Source organism: Endocarpon pusillum (genome assembly GCF_000464535.1).
Source record: "Endocarpon pusillum Z07020 unplaced genomic scaffold scaffold6441, whole genome shotgun sequence".
NCBI lineage: Eukaryota > Fungi > Ascomycota > Eurotiomycetes > Verrucariales > Verrucariaceae > Endocarpon > Endocarpon pusillum.
This window is the reverse complement of record NW_006916590.1, coordinates 315,042-336,321: the sequence shown is the minus strand read 5'-3', so window position 1 is coordinate 336,321 and position 21,280 is coordinate 315,042. Positions and strand designations below refer to the sequence as shown.

At 50.7% G+C, this 21,280-nt stretch overlaps 6 protein-coding genes across 6 annotated transcripts; 3 read left to right on the top strand and 3 right to left on the bottom strand.

The window, feature by feature from the left end:
* Nucleotides 1–223: 223 nt before the first annotated feature.
* On the top strand, nucleotides 224–1,771 carry EPUS_01121 (uncharacterized protein; the record flags this gene model as incomplete). Its single annotated transcript, XM_007807033.1, has 2 exons — nucleotides 224–1,119; nucleotides 1,165–1,771. 2 exons carry the CDS (start codon nucleotides 224–226, stop codon nucleotides 1,769–1,771), a joined length of 1,503 nt encoding a protein of 500 aa, XP_007805224.1.
* Nucleotides 1,772–2,699: 928 nt separating this feature from the next.
* EPUS_01120 (uncharacterized protein) lies at nucleotides 2,700–3,797 on the bottom strand (the record flags this gene model as incomplete). Its single annotated transcript, XM_007807032.1, has 1 exon — nucleotides 2,700–3,797. The coding sequence occupies one exon, from the start codon at nucleotides 3,795–3,797 to the stop codon at nucleotides 2,700–2,702; it is 1,098 nt and encodes a 365-aa protein (XP_007805223.1).
* A 2,441-nt stretch (nucleotides 3,798–6,238) lies between these two features.
* Nucleotides 6,239–11,862, top strand: EPUS_01119 (uncharacterized protein; the record flags this gene model as incomplete). Its single annotated transcript, XM_007807031.1, has 2 exons — nucleotides 6,239–9,389; nucleotides 9,434–11,862. 2 exons carry the CDS (start codon nucleotides 6,239–6,241, stop codon nucleotides 11,860–11,862), a joined length of 5,580 nt encoding a protein of 1,859 aa, XP_007805222.1.
* Nucleotides 11,863–12,891: 1,029 nt separating this feature from the next.
* Nucleotides 12,892–14,447, bottom strand: EPUS_01118 (uncharacterized protein; the record flags this gene model as incomplete). Its single annotated transcript, XM_007807030.1, has 3 exons — nucleotides 12,892–13,899; nucleotides 13,955–14,184; nucleotides 14,405–14,447. The coding sequence occupies 3 exons, from the start codon at nucleotides 14,445–14,447 to the stop codon at nucleotides 12,892–12,894; spliced, it is 1,281 nt and encodes a 426-aa protein (XP_007805221.1).
* A 1,111-nt stretch (nucleotides 14,448–15,558) lies between these two features.
* EPUS_01117 (uncharacterized protein) lies at nucleotides 15,559–16,928 on the top strand (the record flags this gene model as incomplete). Its single annotated transcript, XM_007807029.1, has 3 exons — nucleotides 15,559–15,710; nucleotides 15,763–16,403; nucleotides 16,453–16,928. 3 exons carry the CDS (start codon nucleotides 15,559–15,561, stop codon nucleotides 16,926–16,928), a joined length of 1,269 nt encoding a protein of 422 aa, XP_007805220.1.
* Nucleotides 16,929–17,386: 458 nt separating this feature from the next.
* Nucleotides 17,387–17,821, bottom strand: EPUS_01116 (uncharacterized protein; the record flags this gene model as incomplete). The annotated part of the gene is made up of 1 exon (XM_007807028.1): nucleotides 17,387–17,821. The coding sequence occupies one exon, from the start codon at nucleotides 17,819–17,821 to the stop codon at nucleotides 17,387–17,389; it is 435 nt and encodes a 144-aa protein (XP_007805219.1).
* Between the last annotated feature and the right edge of the window lie 3,459 nt (nucleotides 17,822–21,280).

Here is a 21,280-nt window from a genome sequence, read left to right as displayed (position 1 = left end):
CAACTGCTAGTAAATCAAGGCGAAGACTAAACTCCATCCAACACATCCAGTTCTTCTCCCACCCAAAGTATGTCATCCTACTGTCATCTAGAAGCTCTGCAACTCAAGACTTTATGCTACAGTGCCTGTCACAGACCTTTGTGCTTAAACTGCTGTGTATTGTACTATTTCTGAGTCATCGTATCTATTTGATCAAACTTGAGATTTGTTTCTAGTATCTACAATGTCGCCGTTTCTGGAGGTTAAGACAAACTCTGGCAGCATCACTTGCAAACCAATATGTGAGAATGGTGAGAATACCTTGCTGCAGCGGTCAGAGCACAATGGATTTCTGCAGAAGCCGAAGCTCTGCCCTGTGGAACCTCAAGAAATACACAATCTACTATGCATTGGCTTTGGCCCTGCAAGTTTAGCAATCGCTGTCGCACTGAACGACGCGCTGGACAATGCCAATTGTATCGATGGCAAACAGCCCAAGGTGTGCTTCTTGGAGAAGCAGCATCAGTTTGCATGGCATGCAGGCATGCTTCTCCCTGGCTCAAAGATGCAGATATCCTTTATCAAAGACTTAGCAACCTTACGTGACCCTCGAAGCGAGTTCACCTTTCTCAATTACCTCCATAGGCACCACCGACTTGTCCAATTCTCGAATTTGGGTACTTTCCTGCCGTCAAGGGCTGAGTTTGAAGATTACCTCCGCTGGTGCGCCGATCACTTTACTGACGTGGTCGAGTATGGTCAGGAGGTTTTAGAGGTGTCACCCAAAGAGGTATCCGAACCATCTACCAAGATCGATTACTTTCTTGTCAGCAGCCGAAACATCCACGATGGTAGCGTGTCCATGAGAAAGGCTCGCAATGTCGTGATTGCTGTTGGAGGGCAACCGCACATCCCAGTGTCTTTTCCAAGCGACGAACCACGTGTCATCCACTCGTCACAATACCGCAGCCGTGTACCCACGCTGCTGCCGGACAAGACCAGTTCCTACAGCATAGCTGTCGTTGGTAGCGGCCAAAGTGCAGCCGAAATCTTTCGCGATCTGCACTATAAGTACCCGTCAGCGATGATATCATTGATCATCCGGGACACAGCCTTGCGCCCAAGCGATGACTCCCCGTTGTAAGTTGTTACTCCCTGTTCAGGTGCTCTACTAACCAAAAAAAGTGTAAATGAAATCTTTGATCCGGAACGAACAGACCATTTCTACAATGGTCTTCCTGCTGCTCGCGCGGATGCGCTAAGAGCAGACAGAGGCACCAACTACAGCGTTGTGCGATTGGAGCTTCTTGAACAGATCTACCACGACCTTTATGAACAGAGAGTCAAGCAACCGGATGAGGCGCAATGGCAACGTCGCATTCTACCCTCTCGTGAGATCACCCACGTTACGAAGGACGAGGGCAGTAAGTGTGGCAAGCTGAGCCTCACCATCAAGAACATCAGCCCTCTAGGAAGTCCACCAGGCTCAGATCAGGAGATGCTTGAAGTCGACGCTGTCATACTCGCAACAGGCTATGTTCGAAACGCCCATGAAAAGATGCTGAAGAGCTTGGAGCACCTCCGGCCTCAAGCAGACAACAACTGGCGCGTACGGAGAGACTACAAGGTGGAAATGGATAGGAGCAAGGTCAGCGCCGATGCTGGAATCTGGTTGCAGGGCTGCAATGAAAGCACGCATGGCTTGTCTGACACTCTTCTGTCGACGTTGGCTACCAGAGGTGGCGAGATGGTGGATTCTATCTTTGGGACAGCTCACGCAAACGGAGAATAGCATCTACTTGCACGCAGCGTATGTTGCTACTATGAAGGAATCTGAAAGGTTTTTGCCAGATGTCTTATCAAAACGAAAGGACAGTCGAGAAATGTGTTGTATCAAAAGCTCGGTTTCCGAGCTGTGGATATCGGCAGAGCCTCAACGCGGCAACAACATCATCATGAGCCTACTATATATTGAGCAACTGCAAGATGAAAGACCCCATCCAGAAAGAACTAGCTACCATTAGCATAGCTTATCAATCAAATCTCGTTCATACTTTCTATAGATCTACTTCTAAGACCTCCTAATTAATTACAGAAATCAAGTTTCAAGAGTGCTTTCAAGATATCGATCACCATTACCAAGTACGAGATCACACTTTCATGCTCTTGTCCTTTGATGGCAGGTTCTTCCGCCGTACTTTGGGTGAACTCATTGATGATCCCCTATTCCTCGACTCCATCGTCGAATTCCCCCAAGTCATATTGCTGTATTATATAATCCGCCGCCCAAGGGATTCGATGACATCGCTGCGACTGCTCCGCTTCTGTCCTCCAGCCCATGGGGGAACGTATGGTTTGTCTCGTGCTATGTAGGAATCAGTTCTCGGAAACTCGCTTGATCGTAAGATGCCTATACAATATTTCTTATACATTCATATGAGAAATTCTTTTCATGATGGCAAGTACAGATACTGCCGATGATCTCCATGTATATCTGGTTACTGCCATGAAAAGAGATTCCCGTCGAGCAAAAAAGCATTGGAGCTTCAGATTTCAAAATGCATTAGTTATAGTTATAAAGCATGGCCATATCGGCCTCTATGGGTATCATATCATGTCCCTGTTCCGGCTCAAAATTCGACCAGAGCCAACACCGCAATGCAATCATTATTTCTCTACGTAACAATGAACTCGTGGTTTTCGTGCATGCGAAAAGGTTTTCACCGCAGCAACGATAGCCAAGTCCATCGACTATCTCTTTTCTTATCCCTTTTCTCTTTCTTCCTTCCCCTGTCGTCATCAGCACCATCATCAATTCTTGCATTTTTCTCATTATCGTCATCCTCTTCATCATCCAGATTCATCCTATACCTCCTCACACTGTCCACCTCACCATCCTTCTTCTCATGAAAGAATCCCTTCCTCTCGCATTTGCCACGACACCAGCGTGGTGTAATCTTCTTCCATAGCCCACGAACACCACTGTACGATTGATGGATCTCTTCGTACTCGCGCCGACGACTTTCGGTCGACGTCCAAGAAATAATGGAGACTGGATGAGGTCGTGGAGGCAGTGACTCCAACGAAGCAATGAGCTTTTCTTCCAGAGTGGAGGATGATGTGTCGGCTAGTGTGCTGGACGAGGAAGAAGTGGTGGCGGTAGCATTTGGCCCTGACCGGTCGTAAAGGGATGGTAGCGGCGTTACTATGGCGGAGGAGTTTCTTCTGCTGCTCCTTGCGGACCCGAAGCGCGGTGTTGAGGTCGTTGAGGCTAGATAGGCGAAGCCGTTCTCTGTTTTGATGATACAAGGGGATGTATGTCGAGTGTCTGGGGTAAAGCTGTATCTAGGACAAGGTTGATCTGTAACATTCCATTCGTGAGTCAATGCAAGCGTGCCTTCCAATGATTGGAACAGTTGACAGCTCCGTCGGTGGAAGGAGATTAAATCCGGGCCATTTCGACGGACCGGTACGCTGCTTCGTCGGCGCGGAATTGGAGCTGTGGGTCCCGTGGGGACCTTGGGTCGACGTCTCTTCCGTGGTGATGCAGAGGGTGTCCTGTTTTCTTCTGATTTGGGGCAACTGGCTTTCTCTGTTCTGGAATGTTGGCTGCTCAAGGCTGGCTTAGCACAGTCTTTCTGGTCTATCCTATCGGTCGACGAGGGTCTGACAGAAGTATTCTCTCTAAGTGCTTGTTGGCCTTCGCTCCTGAACATTTCCTTGTGTGATTCATGTAAACTCGCAGCTCGCAGACCATTGTGTGAAGGCTCGCCGTCTGAGACTCGGCCCGGACATAGCCTAATAAGATCTGAAGACATAAAGTCTACCAGCATTGGCTGATTTCTTTGGTCGTCCTACACTGATCTCGAGATATAGAAAAGACAGAGAACGAGGAGGTTTATTCGGTCGCAGTCACGGTGTTGCGATTAGGCGGATGAATTGGAGAGGTCCTTGAGGAATCTTTCGTATGGGGACAGCGACGCATAAATTTCGACATCTAGTACACCTTCATATTCTTGAACACACCACCCGAAGCATACCTGAGCGGGAAACGGTGGCTTCAAACATTTTCCATGGTGATATGGTAGGTAGACTCCTTCACATGCTTCGTGAAACAATATCATATGCAATCAAGCTCCTGAACAGTCAGTTTGCGCCAACGGAAAGAACGAGTAACAGTGCAAGAAGGGATCATGAACGAAAGTCTGCTGATACAATTGTAAGAATGATGGTCCATGTTTAAAACTACCACACAACTTCACAGTCTTATGGACACCACAAAATCAGGAGAGGCTGCATGAAGATCCAGTTGGTCTGCTGTGGGCGCTCTCATTGGTGTTGGCTACTGCAAGCTAGCACCTCAAGATGGTAGACCATTATAGTTGTCATGCAAGCTAATGCCAATGGAGATTTCAAAGAAGCATTATTGGAACGCCATTTGTGCTCCAGCATCCTACCCTCGGACACTCCGAAAGGCAGGTGTGAAGCATCATTGGAGTGAGGTGATGGTGTTGGTGTTGGTGGTGCAAGATTTGAAGGAGGTATGGAGAAGTCGTGCCCAAATGTTGCGCTCGATTAGGGGCAACAGGGGCCATGGATTATTGTCTGCACCTTAGCCTCTCCGCCCCCAAGCTGGAAACAAGCCTGTTCCCGCCCGCTGCATGCCTTGCGAAAAAGAAAACCCTCCTGACTGCAGGTTATGTCTCTTGTGCATGACATGTCTCTATATGCCGAGGTAAAAAGGTGTGACGCCGGACACTGGGCTTTACCAATTCGAGAACGCACAATCTGAATTCTTCCCGCCGCCAATAATAACAATGTCAAGTATGGTTGAGGCATAGTTCGTTCTCACCGCCGTCGTCCCCCCTTGCTCCGGGTTCTCCCTATATCTGCTGTCATGCGGTATCCTAGTGAGCAGTGTGATCAACGTTTGGAAGCAGGCCGTCTAGAGCGAGCAAACACAAACAACCTTCCCAAGACTCGAAAAGCGATGACTGCAAAAGCATGGAGTATGAGCTACCATTTACATATGCTAAAACCCTCGAAGACTTCGAAAGAAATTGACCCTAAACCGGTCATCTTGGGAAAAGAAGCAAGCCTCATCTCTGATCACATTCGTCCCAGCTTCTGTTCCACATCCACAAAAATTGTCCTGGTGACGCAGAGCTGCCCCAAGACCAGCCCAATGCGGTAAGAAGATTGTCTCTCAGGGTTCAATTACGGTACCCCATTGAAGGGCAACGATCAATGCGTACTTTACGGGCTTTTTCTTCAAGTCGCAGCTTGCAGGATGTGTTAATCAAAGAGCTTGTCCAACAAAGCCACTTCGGTGGCATTATGTATTGATTCGACGGATAGCTTCCTCAGGACTGTACATCAGTCCAAGTCTCGAGAATATCTTTTCAGCGATAGCTTGCTAATAACAATCATGGACAATAATGAACTACTGTACTGTCGGTAGGAGTAGGCCATCTTACTCGATAGGGTATTTTGCCCAACATCTCTTGAAGTTATTAGGACCCAAGGCAGCCAGCAGCGACGACCAATGTACCCGGACCACTTGAAACCACGTAAGGGGTAGAACGTGATGGTCGAAATGATCCAAGTGTGTCAGGGATTCCTTGTCTCTCACCCAATTGGTACCAAGACTTCCGAAAGTGCTGTACGTGGCTCCAGCGTGCTCGAGGGACTCAGAAACGAATAGTAGGCTTCCTGTATCGTTTGATCACTTAAGGATGATAAACGGTATCGTGCTTGAAGAGATCATATTTGCTGAGGTCAAGTTAAGGGTTCCGGGCTGAGGAACTTTATTGACCAAAGCATGAAGCAAGAATCTGTGTCAGTTGCTAGATGGTATAGCTCTGGAGAACCTTCCGTGGTTCACCGCGACTCCCTTGTATTAATGTCATGATCCATCCTTTAGAGAGAAGTAAATTAGAGAACTGAAGCCCTGGGCTGCGGGTTTGGAATAGTACCTGAACAAACAATACACGGCCCCATGACCCCTGAACACGCTACAAAACTTGGCGTTTCTTGATGCGCATCCGACTTCAAGTGGTAGCCCTTGTAGCCCTTGTAGCCCCTGCACCAATTCTTGAGGGGAGCGGAAAGAAAGAACAACCACAAAGAACAGATGCGGTACCACGATCTTCTCATCCACGTCTCCAGCTATCGTGGTTTACAAAGGCGCCCATGACGTCTGCTGTCATGCCCAGCTCCGCCAGTCCTATGAGTGTATCACCACAATCCGAGCGTCAGCATGCCCTCCAGCTCGTCGGATCAACAACCACGACAGTCCTCAACAAGCAAATTCTTCGGTAGGAAGCTATACAAAGGAAACAAGATCGATAGTAGGTATGAGGAGAGCGTTGGCTTCGAAAGTCCGAATGCAGCCAACATTAATGGCTCGAAATCATCGCGACATTCGAACAGAGCATCAGTGCATTCATTGGAGAATGATGGAGACCCGGCTGGGCTCGCCATGACCGCTGGAGTCATTACCTCGATACCTTACCATACTACTTCCGCTGACGCGAGAACTCCCGTCTCTGTGGACCATCTACCCAGATCGGATTCAACGTCAAGCAGACAGAGCCCGCAACCACATCACTTAAATAAAGGAGCAGACTATCATCAATATCCGGCTTGGAATGGCTCAAATCAATCGGGCGCCGGTGCTTCACATCCCACCGGGCCGAGGCCACCTCCGCATGGAGGCACGACGAGCGATAGAGGAACGAAAGCACAGCAGTTGGGTAGGCCCGGAAGTTCTACAGCACAGCACGCCAGCTATACGTCTACCTCCAGCTCGGAGCCTCCTCCAGTTCCCAGAAAATCGTTTGACCAAGCGAGCATAAATTCAACAGTTTCTACTGCCACAAGGGGCTCGAGCCTCTTCTCCGACGCCTATTCCTCCCGAACCGTAACCCACGCCAAGAACGATGAGCAGGACAAAGTCACAGTTACTGGGCCTTCTGCCTCGCGACTTTCGCTTCTTAGCTCTGCAGGCTGGGCGCCCCAGCACCCGTCCGGCTTCAATTCTACAGCGTCTTTCTCACCCGATGGCTTTCAACTGCCAAAACCTGACGACGATCGTGTCATTGAAAAGCAATTCATCGAACTCATGCATAAGCGAGGCTGGCAAAACCTTCCAGATCAAGCAAAACGACAGATCGTAGCCTATCCTGCAAGCAAGAAATGGACATTGATACACCAGGACCGTCTGACAGAATGGCAAGGCGAGCAAAAACGGAGGCAGCATGCAAGACAGACAGGGGTTCCAGATGGCAACTTGGGGCATCTGACGAGAGTGGATGAAGAGGGCTCTCCGGAGTGGTATGTCAAAAAGATCATGGATCATACAATAGACTCGAAGCAATTAGGAAGCCTTAGTGTCAGTCTGAGAACACAACCTATCAGTTGGGTCAAGGCATTCGTGGAGGCTCAGGGTCAAGTTGCGTTGACGAACGTCCTGCTCAAGATCAATCGAAAGCAAGTTACTGGACCTGCTCCGGCGTCAGGCCTCACCAGCGACAAAGACCTCGATCGCGAATATGACATTTGCAAATGTCTCAAAGCATTGATGAACAACAAATATGGAGCAGATGATGCGTTGGCGCACCAGCAGGTGCCAATAGCTCTGGCAACATGTCTAACCTCTCCTAGGTTGACGACAAGAAAACTCGTCAGCGAAGTGCTCACGTTTCTGTGTCATTGGGCGGAGGGACAGGGGCATCTTAAAGTATTACAGGCTATGGACTACTGCAAGAATACAACTGGAGAGAACGGTCGCTTTGATGCATGGATGCGAATTGTTGAAGTCACCATCGATGGCCGGGGCAAGATGGGCAGTCTAGTTGGGGCGAGCGAAGAGATTCGAAGCGGTGGCATTGGCATGGAGAATCTGCTCATGGAATATGCAGTGGCTACACTGTTCCTGCTGAACATGATTGTGGATGCACCAGAACGGGATTTACAGTTACGATGCCATATCAGAGCTCAGTTCATTGCGTGTGGCATCAAACGGATACTATTGAAGATGGAGGGCTTTCAGTATGAAGTGATCGACAAGCAGATTGAACGATTTCGGGAGAACGAGGCAATCGACTATGAGGATCTTCTGCAGCGGGAAGCCAGCAGCGTCCAAAGTGGTGTGGAAGGAGATGTCAAGGATATGACCGATCCAGTACAGATCACCGATGCGATCATGTCCAAGGTGCAAGGAACGCGGACCCAAGACTATTTCCTCTCCGCAATGCAGCATATGTTATTGATACGCGAAAATGAGAGCGATGATCGACTAAGGATGTTTCAGCTCGTCGATGCTATGCTGAGCTATGTTGCCATGGATAGAAGATTACCCGACATGGACTTGAAGCAGAGCCTGAACTTTACCGTGCAAAGCCTGCTTGAAAAGCTGCATACTGACAATGAGGCACGCTTGGCCTTCGATGAAGCTACAGAAGCACGACAAATTGCAGAAGCTGCAATTTCAGAACGTGATGAAATGAAGGCCCAGATCGAACTGGGTGCGGATGGATTGGTGAGGAAGCTTCAGAAGCAGATTGCAGAGCAGTCGGGAATAATTGAACTTCAATCACGGCAGAACGAATCGCTGAGATCTGAGATGGCAGAACTGCAACGAATACGTGGGCAGGAATTGCAAAGGAACGAGTTGGAAACTCGGGAACTCTATCTTATGCTACGGGACGCCCAAGATGTTGCAGCGTCACATGCGAAAAATGCAGGCAAGGATGGCCTTGGTGTGGGTGACCCGAAGCAGATGCAAGGTATCCTGGATCGAGAGAGATTGATGGAGAGACTTGAACGCAGCCTCGAGAGAACGAAAACTCAGTTCAAGCTCGAAGGGAAAATCTGGAGTCAAGCCGGTCCATCAGACCGCCTACGAGAGCTTCGAGAAGAAATGGATGACCAAGCAGATCTCGATTTCCAGGAGAAGACCAAACGGCACCTCACTCAGACCAAGTCAACTCTTGGCAGCGTCAGCCGGAGCAATGCTCACAGGTCTCAGAAGGGAGCTCGCCGAGCGGCAGCTGACGCATTAACCATCAGTGAAGAGCTCGACGAGCTGGAAGAGGAAGCCGCTGATGGGCCTGTCGTCTATGAGAAGCCCCGGATAGTGGAAGTGAAAAGGCCCAAGCTGAATCCAGAACAGGCAACTGGGCTATTAGGAGAAATAGCATCGCGAGTCAAGAAATACGATGCGAGTGATGATGAAGGCGATGGAGTCACTACTGGGCCATCGCATCCTAGCCTCGAGTCTCAATCGCCAAAGACCCCTTCTGATGAGTCTCTACCAAAAGAGGATGCCAAGTTTACTGGCCCTCCTCCACCTCCGCCACCACCTCTACCTTCCACTCCTGGCGTGCTGCCAGGCTTCCTAGCCTCGAGTCTCAATCGCCAAAGACCCCTTCTGATGAGTCTCTACCAAAAGAGGATGCCAAGTTTACTGGCCCTCCTCCACCTCCGCCACCACCTCTACCTTCCACTCCTGGCGTGATGCCAGGCTTCGAATCTGGACCTCCGCCTCCGCCACCTCCTCCACCACCACCTATGCCTGGCATGACCCCCTCAACCCCAGTCATGCCTGGATTCGAAACTGGCCCTCCACCCCCTCCTCCTCCTCCGCCGCCACCACCTCCACCAGGTTCCGTCCCTATGAGTCCTGCTGGTGCAGCTGCTCCTCCACCTCCTCCGCCTCCTCCGCCTCCGCCTATGCCTGGGCCTCCACCTTTGCCGGGTGCACTGCATGGTCATTTCTTACCCAGAGCTGATCTATCACTGGTACCAACTCTAGGATATCCCGGCATGCGCCCGAAGAAGAAGCTGAAAGCATTGCATTGGGACAAGGTCGATATGCCACAAGTAACTGTGTGGGCTACTCATGCTCCTACTCACGAAGCCAAAGAAGAGAAATATATGGAGCTGCAGAAGAAGGGTGTGCTCGACGAGGTTGAAAAGCTGTTCATGGCCAAAGAGACGAAGATCCTTGGCGGTGGGTCGTCGAAGAAGAGTGACAAGAAACAGATCATCTCCAATGATCTCCGCAAAACATATCACATTTCGTTGGCCAAGTTCTCGCAGTTATCCGCTGACGAAGTTGTTCGCATGATCATACACTGCGACAAGGAGATACTTGACAGCAATGTTGTGATGGACTTCCTCCAGAAAGAAGATCTCTGCACCATTCCAGACAGCACCTCCAAATTGATGGCCGCCTACAGCAAGGACTGGACTGGGTCGGATGCGCTGAACACAACCAGGGAACAAGACCCTGCGGAGCTGACGCGGGAAGACCAGATATACCTCCAGACCGCTTTCGAGCTGCACCACTACTGGAAAGCACGTATGCGCGCATTGGCATTGACGAGAAGCTTCGAGCCTGAGTACGACGATATATCTGAACGACTCAAGCAAGTCGTCCATGTTTCCGAAGCTCTTCGACACTCCACCTCCTTGATGAGCGTCTTGGCACTCATTTTGGATATCGGGAATTACATGAACGACACAAACAAACAGGCCTCAGGTTTCAAGCTGAGCTCACTTGCGCGACTCGGCATGGTCAAGGACGACAAGAACGAAACCACCTTCGCGGACCTGATTGAGCGCATCGTGCGCAACCAATACTCACAGTGGGAAGGTTTCGTCGAAGACATTAGCGGCGTTGTAACAGCCCAGAAATTAAACGTCGACCAACTCCGCATCGATGCTAAGAAATACATCGATAATATCAAGAACGTCCAATCCTCCCTCGACGCCGGCAACCTCAGCGACCCCAAGAAATTCCACCCCCAAGACCGCGTGTCACAAGTCGTGCAGCGATCAATGAAAGAAGCCCGCCGGAAAGCAGACCAGCTACAACTCTACCTCGACGAGATGGTACAAGCCTACGACAACATCATGACCTACTTTGGCGAAGACAATACAGACGACAACGCACGACGAGACTTCTTCGCCAAACTCGCCGGCTTCGTGACCGAGTGGCGCAAATCTCGCGAGAAGAACATGACCGCCGAAGAGAACAGGCGGCGCATGGAAGCCAATCTGGCAAGGAAGCGCGCCGCGGGCGGACCGACCAACCCTTCTCCGGGTAACGCCACCCCAGGAGACGGTGACGCGCCCAGCTCACCCAGCTCAAGTGGAGCCATGGACTCGCTGCTGGAGAAACTACGGGCCGCTGCTCCACAGGCCAGAGATCAAAGGGACCGAAGGAGAAGAGCGAGGTTGAGGGAGAAACACCAAGTTCGCATCGCGTCGGGCCAGAAGATGCCGGACCTACCGCTCAAGGACGACGTCGAGGCCGATCGCGGTCTCCTCCTGAGTCCCGAGACGGTTGCTGAGGAGGGCGGTGCAGCGCACTGCGCCTCTTCTCCCGAGCAGCGCGAAACCAGTGGCAACGTGTCCGAGAGCGAAGATGTGGCGGATCGAGCTGCGACGCTTCTGCAGGGGTTGAGGGGTGATTCCGCCTTGGGCGATGCTGCCGACGCTAATGATGGTCTTCGCGTGCGCAGGAGGAGGGAGAGTGCGGATGAAGAGAGGAGGAATAGGAGGTTGAAACGGAGGACGGCGCAGCAGAGCTCGAGTGTGGGAGAAGTCAGTGCCGCGGCCGCGGGACTCGCTACGGTTGAGGAACAGCTGGAGAAGAAGGATCAGGGTCAGGATAAGGATGGCAGTGGTGGTGGTGTCGCTCGGATCCCGTCGCCGCCGCTGTCAGAGAGGGCGGACACACCGTCTCAACTACCTCCGCCTCCTACCATTGTGGTCAGTCCGACCGAGCCGAATGCTTCTTCGCCCTTTTCGTCAGGCATGGATACGGATAGCACGGTCACGGACACGGCCGAGAAAGCGGATGAAATTGACTGATTAGTGCTTCGGGTGGGGAAAGGCCTTCAGCCCACTGAGTGTGCTTGGTTTCTTTGTACAGAAATTGTTCTTTTGTGGTGGTGTTTCTTTCTTCTTGTATAGAGCACATTATCTTTTCGTTTGTTTGTTTGTTTGATCATCACGTCTCCAAGGATCTGGGTGTTTCTTGCGAAGCCGCGGCGGCGGCGGTAGCAACGCCAGGAGAGACGAACCATAGCAGGTGGGTCAAACGGGAATTCCGATAATCTTGGGGCGACGACGGGGCATCCGAATTTTTGGGGGGGAGCCGCGGGGCCTTTAACTGGATGAGATGCTACTACAATACCAACTACTATACTTTGGAGATGTATCATGTTGGGGCGTTGCGGAGCTTTGTTGGGTATTTTCTCTTTTCTTTGTGCAGTGAGTGGGTCAGCGGCTACGCTGCATTGCATTGCTACAGTAACTAGTGGGTGAGAGGAGGCAATTTGTCGTCGTCGGCTGCAGGCCCCCATGGGGATGAGGGATTGAGAATTGAGAGGGTGATTTATCGCATTCTTCAGTGGCTTTCTTGCTTGTGTGAAGACCGCTTCCTTGCTGATTCGAACCTGGAATGGTAGCCGGTTTCCTGCGTCTTATGCACTGACAAGGTGGGTGTGTGAGAGAGGGCGAGAGAAAGAGAGAGAGGGAGAGAGAGATGGGGATTTGATGTTCTCAACTCCTCTCAATCGCTATTTTGTCCCAAGCAGCCAAGCAAGAAGCATCTTGTATAGGTAATACTCGGCTGTCTGCTGTCTGCCCTGCATCCCCTTTGCCATAAAGTCACTCGCTTGTTCGTCGCTTTTCCTATAATTGGATTCTCGAGCCAAGAAAGACCTTGGAAAAGCTCGCACCCTTTATTTCGCACTGTTTGAATAGTCAGGGCAATCAGCCTTCTCTGTGTTGCACAACCAACCTCGGGCTATCTGACATAGATCAAGCTCTGGTCCGTGTGATCGGTGTAATTCTACAGGAAATAGCACCATCTTCATTGGGAGCCCAAGGCTGTTCTTACTTCTCCTCCTCTCTTCCTCTTGCTCTTAGCCTAACATAACATGGCAAACCACCCTCCATTGGCAACGTGAGACTGTTCTTACTCCTTCTCTCCTTCTCCGCCCCTTGTGTGCCGGTGATCTCTTCAAAGTCAAACTCCCTCCACATCTGAACAAGGACCCAACAAGCCATCAGCTCGGCCATTTTCTTCCCTAAGCAGGACCGAGGCCCGCCGTTGAAGACGGGGAACTCGAATGCGGACTTGGTGATCAGCTTCGCTGTTTTATCATGTCCATCCTTGGAGGTAGCAGGGTTGCTGAGCCATCGCTCGGGACGAAAGCTGTCGGCATCATCTCCCCATGCAGCCGGCGAGCGATTCATGGCCCAAATGCACCAAACGATGATACTTCCCTTGGGCAGAAATGTCCCGTCCGGGAGCGTGGTATCGACTTGGCATTGTTTGATTTCGAAGGGGACAGGTGGATAGAGGCGCAGAGATTCGTTGAATATGGACATCGCGTGAGGCAGATTTGTGGGCTGAAGGTCTGCGACGCTCAATTTGAGGAGAGTATTTGAATGCTCTTCTTTGCCAGATTTGTGATCTGGGGGGCGTTGAGCAAATGTTGAGTCCGCTTCCTTGCGAAGAATTGCTAGGGCTGAAGGATGACGCATTAGGGAATAGAAAGTCCAGGTCAGAGATTGAGCTGTTGTGTCACGGCCTGCAGAGAGGAAGTTCAGTGCTGCATCGGCAGTGAGGTTTGGATCGTCATCGAAAGCGTCCATCAGGGAAATGACGAGGCTTCCAAAGCCGGAAACAGACGCTTCTGGTTTTCGTTTGTCTCGATTTACTTTGGCATTCCAAACAATTTCCCGGCCAAATTTCTTGACTTCAGCAAGGGAAGAGCGGAATTTAGAGCCTACGAAGAGCTCGGTGATCAAGTAAAGAGGATTCTGGAAGCGGCGACCAGTTCGATCTGAAGCGTAGTCGAAGGCGCGACTGAACGGGGAGCTTGCGCTGATGTTCATCTTGCAAATTAGTTAGGATGACAAGGTTCTCCTGATATCAGAGGGCAAAGCGTACATCATATGCCATGCGGCCAACCACTGCTGTTGTCAAGTCGAGGAGCGTGGCTTCCAGATCTAGCGACTGTCCGGAGCCTGCAAATCCTAGCAAGACTGCCCGTATCTCCATATACGCATTAGGCAGAACATCCTCAATCAGAGTGTCTAGATTTGCACCAGTGAAAAACTTCAGCCCGGCTTTACGTTGTGTCTTCCACAACTCGCCATCCGAGTTGATAATACCATAGCCTCAGATTTGATCAGCAGAAGCCTCGATCGCATCCATCTTTGAGGCGCACCAAATAGGTCCCACGACCTCTTTCTGAAGAACTCGCCCTTAGTAATAGTGCTCTCATTTCTGAGGACAAATTCAAGAATGTTTGGATCATTTATGACAACGCCGGATGGTAATGTAGGAATTGAGATTCCAAATGTTTCCTTACCGTGTTTCCTTTGGCAATGTACGAACCAGTCAAATAGGAGGTGTCTTGGCTGGAGGAATTTGATAGCATTTCCGAGTACGGGCAGGGTACCTGGGCCATAACTATATCCTATCAGACAGCACCTTCGCGAAAAAATAGAAGTGGTGAATTTAGAGGCATATGTGTTGTGTATCTGTTAAGTGAAAACATTCTTACCGGAGCTTGTCTCCGTGTCGGTGTATAGTGCTTTTTCGGATGTGCTGATATGCTGCACCACCAAGGATAGCAACCAGGCTCAAGAAGATTAGCCAAAGCATGCTTTGTCATGTAGAGTGACCCCACACTAGGGCTGCCAGGTCCGAGAAAGGTCCAGAATGAAAGAGAGCACACTGTTTAGGTGTCTGAGCGGGGAAGTCTTGCGTAATGGACCGAGGTCACACGACAATTGAGGGTTGCACAGATATACAGCATTACTTCTTCATGACGTTTCCAGGCGCAGTGATTCGTTGAACGTTGGAAATCGTCCTTATCTCGAAGAAAGCGAACCGAGGACTGTTTCTAAGCCTCATCTATGCTGTCGGAGGGCTGTTCCGGCGTGGTCAAGTACGTTTTTGTTGGGACGCCTAACGTAGCTAGATGCGCGGTAGGGAACAACGCCTGAGGATCGGCCCTTATAGCAAAGTGGCAGAGCCGACCGTCAGCGGTTCCTGTTTACTTTTCCAGGCCTACCTCCTGTCTCTTGCTGCCAGGAACCGAGTTTAACGCGGCCCCACACTTGCAAAGAACGCGTGCAGTGGAATGCCTACTAACTACGTAGAAGCAGCTATGTACAAGTCGTCATCATCCAAAACGTTGAGCAGGGCTTGGCTTCAGGGACCCGAGGACAGCGATCAGTTGCATGTCAAATCCGGCAGTACCACCACTATTACCTCTATTACCACTACTATCACACTATCAAAAAGCATATGCAGGTGGTGGCAATTGACGGCACATTCGTTTGACGGGTTTCTGTTTGCCCTGATCTGAAGAGCATTGGGAATTTCTTCTTCCTCTGCGTGTGAAGCGGCCACTCATTCAGCACAGATACCCATCCGATCATGTTCTGCGCACATTAGCAATTATAACTGTGCATATTTCTGCACGTCATCACTTCAATCTTTAGACAGAGCTATTTTGTACTGCAAACCGTGCCAAAGAAAAAATGTCTCCTTCAGTGGTCAAACCTAAAAGTCCTCCGCCTTATCAACGGCCAAACCTCTACATACATGGCATTGGCGCAGCCTACCCTCCACATTCTGTAAAAGCAGAAGAGCTTTCTATCATAGCACGCCGCTTCCACCCAAGCACTCCAGCGTCAGTGCGCCACTCCGTTGACGTCACGTATCGTTATGCTAAATCTCCCCAGGCTCGAAAAAGTCCTCTATATCAACGAATTCACCGGCATTGAGACTCGCTCAACCATCGCCACCATTGATCACCCTCTAGCAAACCGTCCTGAAGCGCCCAACATCAGCGAGCTCAGCAAGGTTTTTCTCGACCACGGCGTAAGGCTATCCGTCGAAGCATGTCGTAAGGCAGTTGCAGATTGGGGTGGTGACTTGTCTGATCTTACTCACATGGTGGCCGTGACGTGTACCAATTCTGCAAACCCTGGTTATGACCATCACGTAGTCAAGCAGCTCGGTCTCAACACGAGCATTGAAAAGGTACTCTTGCATGGCGTTGGTTGTTCCGGTGGTTTGGCAGCTCTCCGAACGGCAGCAAATATCGCCCAAGGTGCAAGTTTTCGAAACCGGCCGGCCAGAATCCTGGTACTTGCTTGCGAGATCACCAGTTTGCTTGTAAGATCAGAACTGGAATCCATTGCTCAATTGCAGGAGACTAGAATTGGCGTGACGTTATTTAGCGATTGTGCTTCAGCCGTCGTGCTTGGTAATGGTTTTGGTGACGACCCAATGGAAGAACCAATACTAGAGCTGCTAGGCTGGGACCATAGAATAATTGATGACACTGAGGATGACCTTGGTTTCGATGTCGATCCACTGGGTAATCTGTCGCTTCCTCAAAGCCTCGGTTAGAATGCTAATATCGACAGGTTGGAAGGTCATTCTTACTCCTCGAGTACCGAAGCTCGCTTCTGCCTCCGTTGCGCCAGTCTTTACTGATCTGGTCACCTCGATACCTGAATTGACCGATGCTGACAAGGTGAACGCCACCGATTTCGACTGGGCCTTGCATCCCGGCGGAGCAACTGTCATCACTGGAGTCGAGCAGGCCATGGGCCTGACACCCGAGCATCTCAGAGCGAGCTATGACATATACATGAACCACGGAAACAGCTCGAGCGCTACCGTCTTCGCTGTGATCGATCGGCTATTAAGGATGGGTGAAGGCAACCAGTACATTACCAGTTGCGCATTCGGTCCGGGTATTGCCATTGAGATGATGATGCTAAAACGGTTGGGAAGCTCTCGAGCTGGCACAGAAAGCCCTGGCACAGCGAGCTTCGGTAGTGAAAGCCCTGCTGAGATCAACGGAGAAGAGCTTCTTGACGTACCAGCGGTTGATTAAATGTTTGCGGGATGCGTCAACCAGCAAGATCTATTCTGTGAGAAGATAAGACCTCAGCGAGTGTGAGCATCTAGAGTGGTTTCCGGTGGCTGTACCGTGGTGTTATGGGGGTACCGTTGAAGGTCGGCTGCTTGCCAGATATTGCTGGAGCAATCCGCTACTCCGCCAACCATACATAGCTAGATTCAAGTCCCGTCGATGGTGTGGGAGGCAGGAGCTATAGGAGTTCTCATGAACGAGCGCTTCACAAGTCTTGTTGGGCATTTGACAGATGTCTCCTTGTGACTCACTAGATACCAGGGACTCACCAACAAACCAGTCACCAACAGCAAAGGTCGTCGACATGTCTTGACGACCTTTCCCCATCCGCTCTGAGCCAGCTAAGAAGACATCAGTGATTATCTAGATGGGTTTCGGCGTCTTCCGATCGCGTAGCTGTAAACATTCCTCTTGCCTATTCATGTGGCAAAATGGTTCTTCAAATAAAGCTCCCAGCAACAGCTCAACAGGCCAGCAAGGCAGACACCATGCACCGTGACAAAAAGCAGCGGCTGCCAAACAGCCTGACGATCCATAAGCCGCCCAGTAGCTCTCACCACGGGTGCTAGATGGTAAAGTGCCAGAGCTCCTGCTGCCTGCCCACTCGACTCGTCCAGGTCCTTAAACGCGAAGCTCAAGGCGACGAGAACCGACGAGAATAGGAGAACCGCATATTGACGTATGACAGCATGAACTTGAGGAGTGCAATTCGGGAGCTGCCCGCTAGGGTTGAGGAAGAAATTGAGCGATGCAGGCGTTTCTACCATGGCGTGTAGAAGAAAGGGCTTCAAGAGAATCTTCTGGGTGGAGACGAGCCGGGCAAGGGAAGTCCCGATAGAGCGAACGACGTCCATCTTTCTGCTATAGACAACCAGAATCCTGGGCGAGCTTTTGTGCAAGGTCGGGTGGCCAAGTTCCAGTACTTATTTGAGCCCTTGAGACTCTCGCTGGAGCCAGGGTTGAATTTCTTGTTCAAATATACAGCGACGAAAAACACGCTGGAAGCTTTTCACAGCCCCTGAGGTTGTTCCGCCGTGTTCCGAGCGACAAATGATGCTGCGCCAACAATAGGTCGGAGCACGAATTCACCAAAAAGCGTCTCATCGTCACTGTCCGTTGGCCTCAGGCTCTCTCGGCTTCATAAGATTCCACTGCCAGATAATAAACCCACAACAGCCACGGTCCACACTCTCGCAGGCTCATATTTCTCCCTTGCTAGTCCTCCAAGACTTGACAAGAGTATTCTTTCAGGATGTACTCCATGGTTGACAATGGACGAATCGTCTTCCCAACGTTCATCCTAGGCAAAAGGAAGGGCCGAAGTGGTCGCCTATTCAAAGCACATGCTAAAAAGGACATTTAATGTGCTTCACATTACAGCGCTTCCCTTCAATGTCTCTTGTGTCCCAGGAGCCAGTCGAGTCTGTTGGAGATGCTATCGTCTCTTTGCTACAATAGAAGGATCGGTCAAAGGACAAAATGTTCTCACTAGGTCCTCCTTTCCATTCGACATGGTTCGAGCCATGTTACCCACGGCCGGGCTTGGTTGCCATTTGTGCACTTTGCCTGCTATAGTGATCGACCCTCGGTACGAAGCTCTCCTTGTTGACGACATTGAACACCCGGTGAGTTATTGAGGACACCTTCAGCATTGAATATTACGTCGGCACTTACATTCTGCAAATTCAATTACTTGACCCCCGACAACCAGACTATCTACGTGCCTTCGAAAAGCAGCCCAGCAGTCAGTAATTCTTCAATACTTATGGATCCTTATTCTGCAAAGCAGACGTATTCGTTTAGTGCTTCATCGAATAGGCAGATTTAGCAGAACAGCGGCACAGCACACGAGGTCCGGTCAGTGCGATAGGATCCTTAGAGCCTGAACCAACGAATGTCTGAATAATCACCATGAATGTATCGCTCTCGAGAGTACAAGGGGTAGAAATCGACCGCTGCCAACCCGGCTCCTCTACATCGAGCAACGAGAGAACAACCTTCACGTCAAATTATGTGACAGGGTTCATCTTGATCCTATGGTCCGGTACGTGACCTTGAGTCATGTCTGGGGCGCGACTTCCCATTCAAGCTAAGCGCTGAGAATATGGAGCAGCTTCAACAGGGCATTGGCTTAACATCCTTGCCTCAAACTTTCAGAGATGCTGTGGTGTTGACAAATAATCTATTGCTGCAATATCGCTGGATTGACTCTCTCTGTATCATACAGGATGTTGCTGACAAGTCGGATTGGGAGCGAGAGTGCTCGACTATAAGCGACATCTACAACGGATCATCGGTCAACATGGCCGCAAGTCCCGCGTTGGATTCTGACAGAGGACTTTTTTTTCGCTGAGGGACCCGTTGACAATAACACCATGCGTCTTTCCCGTGTGCAGTGCAGCGTTAGGATGGCAGAACGAAATCTGCGTGGTCTGGACTGAAGGCTCTGCCAGAGAGCCAATCGCTGAAGCTCCTCTTAACAAACGTGGTTGGGTGTTGCAAGAACGACTTCTAGCTCCAAGAACTATTCACTTCACTAAGCAACGAATATTCTGGGAGTGTCCTCAGCTTTATGCCTCAAAAACCGATCCATGATGTGACTTCCAGAAACCTACTGATGCTGGGCTTGGGCGAGCATCCCTCCGGTGCGTTTAGCTGCGGCTACATCTACATAAAGGTCCGCTCTGTGAAGCACTCATCAAAGCCTTACCTAGCGCTTCACACGGTTTACCCAGCTGGAGTCAACAGACACATGCATTGAGGTATCGCAGCTGAATTTCGACCATAGTGATCCTAGGCACCCTACCGGCAGTGGTATAGACACGATCTATCTGCTTGGTTGTATGTCCGACATAAAGAGCCCAGCTGACTTGGGTATTGGGATGCTCCTTAGACCAAGTAAGAATCAAAGGGGCCAATATATCCGGCTGGGGCAGTTCTTGTATCTTGATAAAGATACTTCCGAGGATCAGTGCTTGAACGTCGATAGTCTCATGCTTGCCTTCAAGCAATCCAGACTCGCGAAATCTTCGTACCTCGAATCTCATGACGACAACACATTTGCGATAGAGATCATATGAGCAAGATCATCACAATCTCCTCTACCAGGCATGCCCTACCCTGGCCATCCATTCGTCAGCTGATAATATCCCAAGTCCTCAGCCCTGAATCCAAAGAAAGGCTCCTGGGAAACAATACAAGATCGTGTTGATGATGAAGATCTAGGTAATCTTTCGGCTCACCTAGTACTGCGTTGCCTGATGCAAGGGAGCCGGAGCCCCGTGAGTTTAGCAGCAAAGGGTGATAATGAACTAGAGATAGGAGATCATTCTAACATGAGTATTTCTAGGATGCTTGTGTGCGTTTCAGCCGCATCGCTTCTACTTTCCAGATGATTATTCGATCCCCAGATCACGCAGTTCCCCTCCCTTTGTTCCTATTCCCTCACACAAATCACCCAACTCATCCACCCTGTCGGCCACGTATGCACCTCCTCCCCACTCATAAACCTCCACCCTTCTAATCTCCTCCCACCGTTGGCCTTCCGCAGCAGCGCTTCCACCTCCTCTGGCGTTCTCGTGCGCAAACTCGATATATAGCCATCAAACACCAGGCAGAAGGGGATTAAGGGGATAACGTAGGTGAAGAAGAGGTGGAGGGGTCGGTTCCAGAAGTAGTAGAGGGAGATGATGCCGAGCAGGGGCCCGAAGAGGAAGACGGTTATGAGACTGGAGATGGTGCGGGATTGGAGCTCGAAAATCCTGTACCCATCTATTCGTTAGCGGTAGAAGCTATGCTGATGCTGCACCACCTGTATCCTCTGTAAGGGCCCGGCCCATAGAATCGGTCCAGACAAAAAAGAGCAGACAGGAATGATGCTCACCCAAACCCATCACTAGTCTCCAGCGTATTCCTCAAGATCCCCTCGGCAAGCTCATCATCAAAATGATGAAACGCGAGACTGAACAACCTCATCACTTTCTTCTCCTTCTTCTCCTCGTCCCCACTCCCCTCACCACCCCTTCTTCTTCTTCTTCTCCTCCCCGCCTCCCCCATCGCCGCCCTCTTCACCAAATCCCTCGGCGCATCCGCCGCATCCACCCCCTCGGCCACGAACCGCACATTCTCACTCTTCTCGCTGGCCCCCTGCCAAGCCTGCACATGCGGATGCAGATCCGTGAGGATGAACATGGCCTCCTCCTTCCCCTCGCCCTCGATCCTCCGATTCAGCTCCTCCTCGATGAACGGCGTCGGCCCGCCTGCCCCGCTCGCGAAATCCACATACACGTAGTCGGTGACGTGGTCGCGGCCGA